The 12,380-nt window shown below is 46.0% G+C and overlaps 1 protein-coding gene across 1 annotated transcript; it reads left to right on the top strand.

Annotated features, from left to right (window-relative positions):
- Window positions 1-28: 28 nt before the first annotated feature.
- SMARCB1 (SWI/SNF related, matrix associated, actin dependent regulator of chromatin, subfamily b, member 1) lies at window positions 29-11,834 on the top strand. Its single transcript, XM_032198959.1, has 10 exons — window positions 29-182; window positions 1,296-1,407; window positions 2,067-2,096; window positions 3,582-3,711; window positions 4,291-4,428; window positions 5,053-5,180; window positions 5,747-5,913; window positions 6,333-6,523; window positions 10,483-10,614; window positions 11,453-11,834. The coding sequence occupies exons 1-10, from the start codon at window positions 90-92 to the stop codon at window positions 11,490-11,492; spliced, it is 1,161 nt and encodes a 386-aa protein (XP_032054850.1). The 5' UTR covers window positions 29-89; the 3' UTR covers window positions 11,493-11,834.
- The last annotated feature ends 546 nt before the right edge of the window (window positions 11,835-12,380 follow it).

Raw genomic sequence — 12,380 nt, 5'->3', positions numbered from 1 at the left:
GCCGAGCCCCGCTAGGCCGCGGCGCTGCCCCCGCTCGCTGCGCTCCGCCGCCGGCCCCTCTCAGCCCCTCAGCCCCCGCCGCCGCCGCGATGATGATGATGGCGCTGAGCAAAACGTTCGGGCAGAAGCCCGTCAAGTTCCAGCTGGAGGAGGACGGCGAGTTCTACATGATCGGCTCCGAGGTGCGGACAATGGGGCCGGGAGGCGGCGGTGGGGGGGGGAGCGGGGCCCATATGGGGGGAGCGGGGCCGCCCCGGGGGCTCTGGGGGCTGAGCCCCGCTCCCGGCTCGGGGCGAGGCCGCTCGGGCACCGCGGGGTGGGGGCGGGGGGCAGCGGGCGTGTCCCGGCCTCACCCCGTGGAGAAACGGGGCTGGGGGGGGCGAGGCGCTGCCCGGAGCCTGCAGCGGGGCTCGGGGCCGCTTGTGGGAAGGGTGAGGGCTGGGGGGGCCCCAACTGCGGGGTGTGAGGGAGGGAGCGCCCCGACACGCACCTGGAAGAGGAAGAAGGGGTGCCTCCTCTGCCTGCCCCCGATCCGTCTCCCGACGAGCAACGTTTACAATTAAAAATTGTCTGAAGGTGGACGGTAAGGTCAAAAAGACTCTTGTTAAGGAATAAAAGCCCTTTGTGGCAGGCTGTGAGCGTGGCAGCCGTCTGAAAGATTGGTTTCAGAGTCTAGAAATGCTGCTGTTGTTCAGCAAGGCTTGCTGGAGCCGTCAGCACAAGTGAGGACATTGTGCCAGGACGAGCAGAACTGCTGTACGGGTGTTGAGTAAGTTTGGAACAGCATTTCTGGCAGTGATCATATTTTGCACAGTCAGAGGATTTAAAATAAAATGCAAGGCAGATCTCAGGGTGTTTGCTCTACCCAAGCGATGTCTGGGTGGCACAGAGGTTCGATGTGAAAGTGCCACTGTCAGAGAGCTGGGTATCTGCTTTCATTAAGTTCCTACAGAGCATTGTGCATTGAAACAGCAATTGAAATAAAGTTTAAATTGTTCAAAAATATGTGCAAATAAATGCATTTTTTTCCAATTAAGTTGATTTTTCTCAATAGATAGGACTTTCTTATCAGGCTAGTGAAATAAAGATCTGATAAAAGCTGTTTTCTATATTACCACAAAAATTGTGCATTATGATGCCAAACCCAATAGTCAATTGCAAGAAAACATTAAAAAAAAAAATCTTCTCCTGAGGTTTGTCATCATTACAAAGAGATGAATGCATTTCAGCTTCTGCTCAAAATGTCTCTGAATAGAATACGTTTCCAGGCCGTGTTTCTGCTTTTCTTCCTGTAGGTGGGGAATTACCTGCGTATGTTTCGGGGTTCCCTGTACAAGAGATACCCCTCACTCTGGAGACGACTAGCCACTGTGGAAGAAAGGAAGAAGATAGTGGCATCTTCACATGGTGAGAAGATGAGTAAATGTTTCCAGTACTGAAGTCTGAAAGATTGCCTTGAAAAACATTCTTGGAGGTTCAGAACTTGTGCAACTTTATGGCTGTGCACATTGCTTCAGATTCTCACTGCAGAGGGCTTCATCGCCTCGGTGATGGAGCCGTCTGCAGCAATGGCACATCAGCGCCTGGTTCTACCTCGCAGAGAATGTGAACTGATCAGAAACGATCTGAAATCAAAATGAGCCTTGTGGCTTTCCTGGGGTTGGCTGCATTCTTCAAAACACAAAAGCCACATCTCAAATACCATATCAGGAGGGACTTCTGTTGGCAGAGAGGGCCAATTTTGTCCCTTTTGTCAAACGGGCAGAATATTGCAAAGATATCCCATTGAAAACGTGCATCTTTACTTAACTTCTGTTCTTGCAAGGACTGAAAGTTTATGGCTCCTAGAATTTGTGGTGGTGTGTTGGTACTGGTGTAACTGCTACAGTAAGAATACAGCTGTCTTGGTGGTATTGTTGATGGGAGACTAATAAAAAGCAGTTATATCTCTTAGCAATAGAACTTGTGTGCTCTTCAGGCTAAGACACAATAAAAATAAATAGTTCATTCTAGACTTATGTCTCCTTCCTCCAAGTGACCTGTTGCTCTTTTTTTTTTCCCAACAGAAAATCAGCGGTCTCACAGTCCCAGGAGATGTAAGTCTTATCTGTGTGTTGTTATTAGCTGTGCTAGAATAGGAATCTCTGCTGTGACCTTTGGTGCCGTTACAATATACATGAATGTCTCATCCTTTTCCTCTGATCTCTCCCTGTGGTCGCCCTAATTGTGCATCCTCATCACATGCTGAACTTTTCTTTCTCAGAACATTATGGGACTCAGATGCAGACGATTTGTGCAATTCAGCAAGATCTGTCCTGAGGTTCTCCCCCTTTTCCAAGTCTTGTTGGTTTGTGCTCCCTGGCTTAGCTTTCATTAATGTCCAACGTGTCTGTCCAGCGACTTGCTTTTCTATTGACCGTTATCTCTCCATTTCCAACCATAAATTCCACTGAGGATTTGTAGTTTTCTGGGCTTTTCCCCTCAGAAGGCTGTGAAAGATTTTACATCCCTGTGGCAGATTGTAGATGTGCAGAGCTAAACCATGGGATTGCAGAGGGCAACTCAGGGTAGGATACAAATGTTTTTCTCCCCTTAAATAAAAGCACATTAGGTAAACTTTAAAATTAATGTTTATGAGGATTTAAGGACCTTTTTTTTTCCAGGTGTTTTGGATTTTTTGCTAGCATTCTTTTCTATCTTAAGTAAATTTCCTAGAAGAAATTAGTAGATTCTGTAAATAAGTTGGACCCTGGAAGAAGTAGGTTCATCTGTGGTTGGTAAAAGCCACATCTTAGTTCTTGAGTCAAATGTCTCCCTACTCTAGAAGCCCAGTACAGTTCCCAGAGTCTCCTGGTAAAGCCAGTTTACAAAGTAGGTTTAGGATGTGCTATTGTGATATACAGTGATAATAATTGAGCCCATGCAATTCTAACTCTCCTTGTGCCCAGACTCTTAGAATGGAAGGAGTTTTTAACAGTATAAACAGGGTACCTATACAAGGTAGAGAGATCCTGATGCGCTTTGCAAATCTTTGCCCTATCACTATGCAGCCATTCCAAGGTGTCATCCTGCTTTTATCTTTTAAATTGCATTTCTTCTCTAGGCTTTGTGGCAGGGTTTGCTGGGTATTCACTAAAACATTCCACCCCTGTCCCCATGAAAGTCACATTTGTTCTTGCTGTTTACATGGATGTCAAAGCAAGATGATATTTGTTCAGTGCCAGGCACTATGGTTGTGCTTCTGGTCACACCAGTGCAAGAAATCTATCCAAACAGCAGAGCATCTTGGGGTGTGAGGGAGAGCAGAAGCTGTTGGCAACTCAGACGTAGCAGTGGAAAGCTTTTTGATCCCCGTTTATCCCATGTGTACAAAATGCCTTGTCAAAACTTTTGTGTAAAATCAAGTTTCTGCAAGAAGATAAATGAAGCCCAAAGCACTTTGGGGTTGTACACTCACACCATTTGGTAACCTTATTGTTGTCCCATCTGGCAGGAAGGGCTTTTCACTGTTCAGCTTATTAATGCCATATTGCTGTGTAATACTTTTCCATGTTAATTATTGGTATCTTTCTCGGTAATAGATCACGGCTATACGACATTAGCCACTAGTGTGACGCTGTTAAAGGCCTCTGAAGTGGAAGAGATCTTGGATGGAAATGATGAGAAGTACAAGGCAGTGTCTATCAGCACAGAACCTCCCACCTACCTCAGGTAACCAGTGGTGGTGAGGGCCAAGATCAGAGCAGAGCTGCTTGGAAGGTGTTGGTGTGGATAGGAAGTGCTGTCCTGTCCCGTTAGAAATCACATCAACCCAGGGCCTCGCGCAGCAGGATGCTTGCCCGTCTGTGCTAGCATGCATGTACAGAGTTGGGCAAATGAAGATCTTCAGAATGTAAGGATTAGGTCACTGCCCACATACAACAGAAGAAAAACATTATTGTTTGATGATGCAGCTTGTTTTGCGATTGCTCCATTCCAACTGTAACAGATGTTTTGCAGAACACTCCGTGCACGTACCGTCTGCTGGAGACGTCACATTTCTCAGCAGCCCCTCTGTAAATACACACAGAAAATCCAAATATGAACATAGTATTTATAATGGCACACCTGGGTTCATATATGAGGAATAGTTATGATCTGGAGAATGGGCTTCCTGGAGGCTAGTGTGGAACATGATTTCTCAGTCGAACTATCATTAGGCAGGAGCTCATAATTTAAAATTATACTGTACCTTAAATAATAGCAGTGGTGGTCAGAGTCTGGAGGTTAACATCCAGTCTTCTTCTTCAGAGAACAGAAGGCAAAGAGGAACAACCAGTGGGTGCCGACTTTGCCCAACAGCTCTCATCACCTGGATGCGGTGCCGTGCTCAACAACGATTAACAGAAATCGCATGGGCAGGGATAAGAAGAGGACTTTCCCTCTGTGGTGAGCTTCCTTCTTCTGAAAAGCACAGTCACCAACATGACGTACTGCCAAGGGCTGTGCTTCTTCTCTAATAGACAAGGCCTGTAGCTCCCTAAATTGGAGGTTCTTAGTTCAACTGTGTCTTATAAGGCTCTTCTTTACAGCAGCCATCTGTGGCTCAGAGAGGAGGCTCTCCTTCTGTCAGGAAAATGGTCAGTTCGTTTCCTGATAAGTTCCTTGTACTTTCTACTGATTCTCTAAGCATTTGTCATTTGAGGAGCCTGCAAACCCTCTCTGCAAAGGACTGAGACTGCCTCTCACTGACATATTCCTGTAACTTTAATTTATTCGTTGAAAAAGGCTGCCTTCGTTTTCCAAATAAAAGTTGAGGAAAACAGGATAAAACATTGTCTTAGAAAGGCGTCCTTGTTTTATTTGCAGAAATGTATTAAGATAGATGCATAAAAGGTGATAAAACTCCCTATTGGCTGCCATAGCTTTGTACCCCTGTCCTGAGGAGTCTGTCTAAAGACTGGGGAGTTGGAGGATGGGGATTATTTCCAACAAACAGCTCTTCCTTTCTATGGAGGATGCCAGATGTATCGTTTTCTAGCACATATACTGTATTGTTGCTCTTTTTATTAGCTTTGATGACCATGACCCAGCAGTCATCCATGAGAATGCATCCCAGCCGGAGGTTCTGGTTCCAATCAGGCTCGATATGGAAATTGATGGGCAGAAACTCAGAGATGCGTTTACATGGAACATGAATGGTATGTAGGAAGGAGGGTTTCCTGAGGCTGGAGAGATACAGTTGGCATTCATCACCAAATATGAAGAGAGAACAAGCATGAGCCCCATATACACAAAGCTTTAAAGCCCTGCCGCTTGCTGGGTTGTGGTCAGCTCTCATGTCTTGTAGCAGATGCCCTGCCACTTCCATGGGTCCCAGTCATTCCTGGATGCATGTAATCTGAAGAGCTTAATTGGCTTGTTCACCTGATCCAGTTAATCAGCTCAGCAGCCTAATGGAAATGTTCTGTGAGCTGCAATAACTTAAATACTAAACAATTAATATGTATGGCTCCTTTACGTATGCGGATTGTTAGACTGTAGCTGTGTTATCTCCATGAGGCAAGTAAAGAAAGCTGATACAGGTCAAGTCCCTGTGTTGGTGTGCACGTGTGCAATCCTGGGACAAAAGCCCCTTTCATCAGCAAAAGGTGATGCGTTTAGAATTCCCCTCTTCACACTATAAGCTTCATTTTATGTATTCTGTAAATGGCAGGCATTGGTGGCTGAGGAAGTTAAGTGTCTGTTTGTTCTTGTTCTGTATCAGAAAAGCTAATGACCCCAGAAATGTTCTCTGAGATTCTTTGTGATGACCTGGATTTGAATCCTCTGACGTTTGTCCCTGCTATTGCCTCTGCCATCCGGCAACAGATCGAGTCGTACCCAACGGACAGTATTCTAGAAGATCAGTCAGACCAACGAGTTATTATTAAGGTAATACAGGAAGGCAGTAGAATGAGAGTTGAACCATTTGCATTTCTCTGGTTACGTTATGGGGGATGAGGAGTACAAAGGCTTCCCTCAGAGCCAAGGAGCTCTTAAGTCCAGTCCTGAGTCCAGATTAGATTTTGTCCTTTGTGTTGGGAACAAGACCATGGTAGCAGATTACTAAACATTCGTGTGCCAACCCCCGAGTTCATTTAAAGCATTGTGGTTTCCTTTGTAAGAACTGAACCTTGGTGACCAAAGCTGAGTTGTTACTGAACTTAAGAATCCAATTAAGGAGTTCTGTAGATGGAATGAACTAGGAGTTACTTCTCCACTTCTCCAGCCTCCACTTTCTAAGTTAAATTACCTTTGACAAATTACTGCAAGAGATGGAAACGAATGACTTGTTCTTCCCTTGTCTCCAGCTGAACATCCATGTAGGGAACATCTCCCTTGTAGACCAGTTCGAATGGGACATGTCAGAGAAGGAGAATTCACCAGAGAAGTTTGCCTTGAAGCTGTGCTCAGAGCTTGGCCTGGGTGGGGAGTTTGTCACTACCATTGCCTACAGCATCCGAGGACAGCTGAGTTGGCATCAGAAGACATACGCCTTCAGGTACAGAACTGTCATCTTCCTAGCAGGGGTGTGGATGTGTGTTCTTACTCTTGGCCGTTAGCATCAACAAATCTCAAACAGTCGACATGCTGTAGAAAGTTTAATATGAAATTGGTCCTTATGGCTTACACTCACTCTATCCTCCTCTATTATTTTTTTTCATGGTAACGGTGTTTGGCTTCTCACATTCAGGTGCCCACTGGCTTGTAAAACCACTTTTTTAAACAAGTTTATCAGATGAGGAATATGTAGGGTACAACTAAAGCCCTTTTCTTTTTTAGACATCATTTTGTATATCTCATCAGCTGGAGATCTCTGTAGAGCCAGTATCATTCAAAGACCACTGCTTGGTTAGCAGCATAGACAGTTTTCTTTTTTCCTCACTGCTTTGGGTGGCTGTATGCCTTCAAGTGACTGTGTCGCACATCACAGGATGGTTGGGTGTCACTGGTGAGGTGCAAGAGGCACATTAGAGCAACTGCTTGTACGAAATAGTTGGATGTCTGGATAACAGGAATGTTAGTGGTGGATCTAACCAAAGTACTCTGAACATTAGTGACACGTGTAGTCACATCTCAGACACAGCCCTCTGCTTGTCACTGGCTGTCTAACTGGTGAACAAACAAAGCAGTTTGATCTGGTGCCTTCTGTGTTTTGTTCTTAGGTAGAGCCTGGTGCAGCACAACCAGCCTCTGCTTTTGCTCGAGTATCTCTTTGTGGGGAGTGTCAGTGAAACATCAGCTTCTGCCACAGAGAGAGAGGCTGCTGTGATTAACAGTGACAGAATACCTTGTACCTCCTTCTTCTAATGTATACGAATGACCAGTGCTTTTCTGTTTCATGAGCTCCGCCTGACTTGGGCCATATGCTCTTTCAAGCCTTGGTGTTTTGAGCTAAGGCGGACTGACACTGTAGCTCTCTACCCTGGCTGCAGTTAAAGTTGGCTTGATCAGAGGCTGTTCTCATAGCTGGAATGCAGCAGTGTCAGGTTTGATTAGTCAGCTTTGTAACTTGTCTCCTAATAATAATTTCCAGTTGTGCCGTGCCGTGTTCTGTGGCAAGTTACTGTACTGATGTTATCCTCCATATGCTGCTGAGTTTGCAGTCTGTAAATATCCCTTAATGCGTGCTGGCGGGTTTTTTTGACCTTGGGCCATGGTGTTACTTGAGGAAGTTTGAGAGTTCAGCAAATGATGTATTTGCAGAGGTGGGGGGAAGGTGCTGTTGACGTGAGGTTTGAAGAGGTCAGCTTAAGGAAACTTGCTTCTAAAATGATCCCTAATGTGGTTCATATTAGAGAATGGAGAGGGGCTCGTGACCACATGGAAACTGAACTCTTAGCATAGAGCTGGGGAGGTGACTTCTATGGTGCCATCCACGACAACCGACTGATATTTGTAGATCCAGTGTGGGGTTATGTGCTCCAGAGAATTGCTGGGGTAATAGAGGGCAATAGATGGCAATGTCATGCCTTTAGTACTGCCTCTGTGCCACTTCCCTGTGGCACAGAATTAATCTGTGTACATACTTAATTGTTGGGGGGGCTCATTTCTCCCTTTGTATCAATCTTTCCAACTCAGGGCAAGTAAGGTTTTATTCAGCACTGCCCAGGCTCTCGCAGGTGTATCAGGAAGATGCCAACTTTATATTATGCTCTCTAAAAACATTTATCCATCTCTAGTTGCTAAGGAGTGCTTCAATTTAGGGGTAGTTGAAATAGATAGACTTCAGGCCTTCTTTAGTCTGTTGCAGTATTGTAAGGGAGAGAATCAAAAACAGGAAAGGGAACCCCAAAAGAACAACATACGTAGCCATGAACTGTTCAGGGGGAAAACACTTAATTTAAGCCTTGTTTTGTGTCATAGTACAAACATGCCCTCTTATTCCCTCTGTTCTTCCTGCAAAGGAGTACTTTTGAAACCTTGCTGTTGATTAATGATATTTGGGTTTTGTGGTTGGTTAGTTCCTGAATTCCCAAACCACAGGAGTGGGGGTTGTTCCGAAGTCATTCCACCGATGTAAGGAAAGAGTCTGCTTCAGATGTATCAAAAGAACCTTAATATCTCCAGGGACAGGGGGTTTGAGAAGTCATGAGCCTCTTAATCATCTGAGGGAGAGGTAAAACTCTTGCTTAGTTGATGAACTCCAGGGCTGTCCTTTCAGCTGGCCTGCTCTGTGCAAAACAAAGAGCTTGAGAGCCCAGTGGAAGTAGCAGGACAGGAGGCAGGCAGGTAATGATGCATGTGGGATTTTCAGGGGGATGGTGTGCTGCAGTGCTTCCTGCCTCATTGCCGACTTGTTTCTAGGGGCTGCACACAGTGCTTCATAGCCAGGGCTTTGCCTTCCAGACCGGAGTGATGCTCCCTCACACACCAAGGCCACTTGCCTGAGCAGCTGCCCTTTCCAAAGGAAACCTGGGTATTGTCGTGCTTGTGACACTGCTGCTGGACGCTTGGACCCCAGCAGGAGGAGTGCCTTGCTCCACTCTCCACTGGGAATCCTGCAGCTGACAGGGCTTTGTAGTCAATCTGCCAACACCTCTTGTTTTAAAAAAAAAAAAAACACAATGGGGAGGTAGCTCTGTTTCTTTGGAGGTTAGGAGCTGAGGGAGGATTTTTCATTTTCTCTCTGATCCTTTGCTACAGAAACATGGCTGGCTTGCAAGTAAGCAATGCTCACAAGGCTAGCTTTCCAGTCCCTATTTAATTCTAGTGGGTGCTCAGTGCTGAGCACAGTAAGGGAGGTAGAGACCATGTTACCAAGTCAAGGTCTAGCAGTTAGTCTGGAATTTGTAGCATGTTGTGGCTAAGATGAATTTCCTGGGTTTGAGCGTTGCTTGGTGGACATCCACAATCCTGGAGGTAGATTTGACTAAAGTTTCCTCCCAGAATCAGACCAAAAGCTTTGGATTAATTTTTTGTTTAAGAGCTTTGATATAGATTATCTGTTCCTGCGGCGATCAGCATTTGAGTTCCTTCCTGTGGATGGGAGAGCCATGCATGAGTCTGAAATCCTTCGTGGAGGCATGTCCCTGGGGAAGGATCCGGATCTTGCACACACCTGCGGGAGGGCTCCTCGTACACGCACACTTGTGAGGCTCAGGCTGAGCTGCTTTCTAGAATTCAAAGCAAACATTTACATTCTGAGGCTCCTCTGTATTTATGCTGGGCTTCCAGCTCCACTGTCAATATTTGGGAAGCTACTCCTGGTCAGTTCCTGTTGACTTTTACTGAAAAGTGGCTAATGAAGCAGTAAACATTTTTGTGCATGTGATAATACAGCTGTTCGGGGCAGACAGACCTCTGCGGAGCAATCTTGTGATCTGGGATGGAGCCTTGTGCTTCGCTGGTCGTGCTGGGTGTAACCACAGTCCCTGGTTGCAACAGCAGGTCCTAAAAGACAACCCTTTCCATGGCAACTGGGAGAACAGTCCTCACTCTGCTGTCAGGCTCCCAGAAAGGCAGGCGTGCCAGGGAAGAGCTGCTAGAGGTGTAGTAGGCAAACTGCAGCTAGGAAGTGAGAGTTAAGAATAGCAGAACTAGATGGAAGAGCCCCCTTGACAGTACCTGCTCGGCTTCTGCTCTGGGAAAAAGTACTCCCTGCAACAATAAACAGATAGGAACGTTGCCTGTGCTGTGTTTGAACGCTGTGAGCTAGGTACATAATGGCCTTAATGGGAGAGAAGTGCTTCAGCCACAGTTGTTTTGATATACCCCCTCTCTTGTGGTTACAGAGAGGCAATAATTGGTCTCCCAGAAACTTCAGACTCTACCAGCTGGTAACTGTCTGCCCCTGGGGTACTTCTGAGAACCAGACTGGGCTAAGTGGGGCTAAAAGCAAGTGCTGAAGCCTGAAAAACTTAATGTTCTGCTGTGCTTGTGTTGTGGGTCTGGGCTGATAACCTGGAGGAGTGCACTGTGACCACTGATGGGTGTTGCTTTGTTGTCCTGCCGCTGCAGCGAGAACCCTTTGCCGACCGTGGAAATCGCCATTCGCAACACGGGGGACGCTGACCAGTGGTGCCCTCTTCTGGAAACCCTCACGGATGCTGAGATGGAGAAGAAGATCAGAGACCAGGACAGAAATACAAGGTGCTGCCGCTCGTTCAGACAGTTCTCATTCTGGCCTGTCTCTAAGACAGAAGTTAAAAGCTTTGATGTTTGTCTCTCTCTTCTGAGAGCCAACTGGCAGGATTTCAAACTCGCACACCACAACAGAAACTCGTAGCCTTTTTGCTTCAGGATATTAAGCTGTTATCACCTCACTCCACAAATATTTAGCATCTACTTTAACCATCTCCTGCTTGAAGCAAAGTTTCCTTTTTTTTTTTTTTTCCCTTGAGCTCTCTGCTTGTGAGGGGGATTCGAAGGCATTCATCAAAAACAGCGGGGTTTCGTGCACTGTCATGCTAACTAGCGTCCTGCCACAAGGCTTCCTTTTATGTAGGATAAAGTGCTGTTTGATGTAGGAACAGGCAAGGTCCCAGCTCCAGCCTGACTGATGTTGACCTGTTTGCCAGCATGGGAACACTTCCGTGGTTCCAGGAGGAGCTCTGTTTGCTGTAGAGACCCACTGAGCAGTGTTCAACAAGAAGTCAAGAGCACTTGCTCCTCCTTGGTTAAATTGTTTCTGGCAGGTATAAACAAACCACTAGAATCTCTCCAAAAGATACGTTATGGGAACAGTAAATGTGCTGGCTCAGCTCTTTCTCAGGAAAGTTGGTTTTATCCCACTTAATGAGAAAAATTGCCCTAAAAGCTGTTGCTGAATAGTAGCATAGCAGGGGCACTCTCAAGTGACCAAGAAATTCCATCTGGGAAATAAACCTAAGGAGATCACAAAGCTGTGGTAACCTCCCCAAAAACACCAGTTTTAGTAAGACTCCACATGATTAACACAACACTCACTGTACTCCTTTCTCTCTTCTAGGCGCATGAGACGTTTGGCCAATACTGCTCCAGCCTGGTAAACCTCCTGTTGTGACACTGGTGCTCTTCCTACAGACTTTATCCGTATTCCTCTCCCCAGATGGATCTAGGATTGGCAGGGGTCTTTCTGTCCCTGACGGGGACACACATTCCACTTGCCAAGAGTTCCCAGTACTGCTGACTTCTGCCCCCATCCCCTCCACCTAAATGCCACGTACCAAGAACGCTGCATTAGCACACGATCTAGCTGAGACCTGTGGCAGCTGTTGGAGCCCTTATATACCTGTGTGTGGACAGTGTAAAGATTCTTTTGTATAGGTGCAACATGCACTATTAGGACAACTTTTTAAATAAAAGGAATGCATACTGCTAGGTTGAGTTCAGTAAGTTCTAAATGAGTGGTGATCTCACACTGGTTTTGTCCTATTATGGCAACCGAGCTGTCCCAGGGCCTAATAATAATGCTGAACACCCCTAAAGCATGGAGGAAACAGTTTTTTTTTTTTCCTTTGACAGGTAAAACAGGTTGAAAATGTTTTGCTGCAGGGATGAAGTGATAACGAGGCTTGGAAGATACAACTGACTAAAGGCTAGGTCTAAGCTGTTGCCCTACTTGGTGCAGCCTGCAGTGAACTCAAGCATCCAGCTGGCTTACTTGGCAGTGACAGAACAGTGTGTGACTTTGGTTAAGGTAACATTAGTTTGTCAGATGTTAGCCTGGTGAAGTTTCCAACCCTTTTTTCTGTGAAAATTGCAGCTGGAAGACAGTGTCTCTGAACTGGTACAGAAGTCAAAGACTGCACTCACAAACTGAGACTGCAGCTTCTCTTCAACAAGTGGCTTTGCTGTGGTCACTAGCAACCCACACAGCTGCCAGTTACAGCACACAGTATCCAAAACAAAGTGCATGGTCTTGAATACCCTTAGCA

Source organism: Aythya fuligula, chromosome 17, assembly GCF_009819795.1.
Source record: "Aythya fuligula isolate bAytFul2 chromosome 17, bAytFul2.pri, whole genome shotgun sequence".
NCBI lineage: Eukaryota > Metazoa > Chordata > Aves > Anseriformes > Anatidae > Aythya > Aythya fuligula.
Note: the sequence above shows the minus strand (reverse complement) of the source record. Positions and strands in the feature narration are given on the sequence as shown.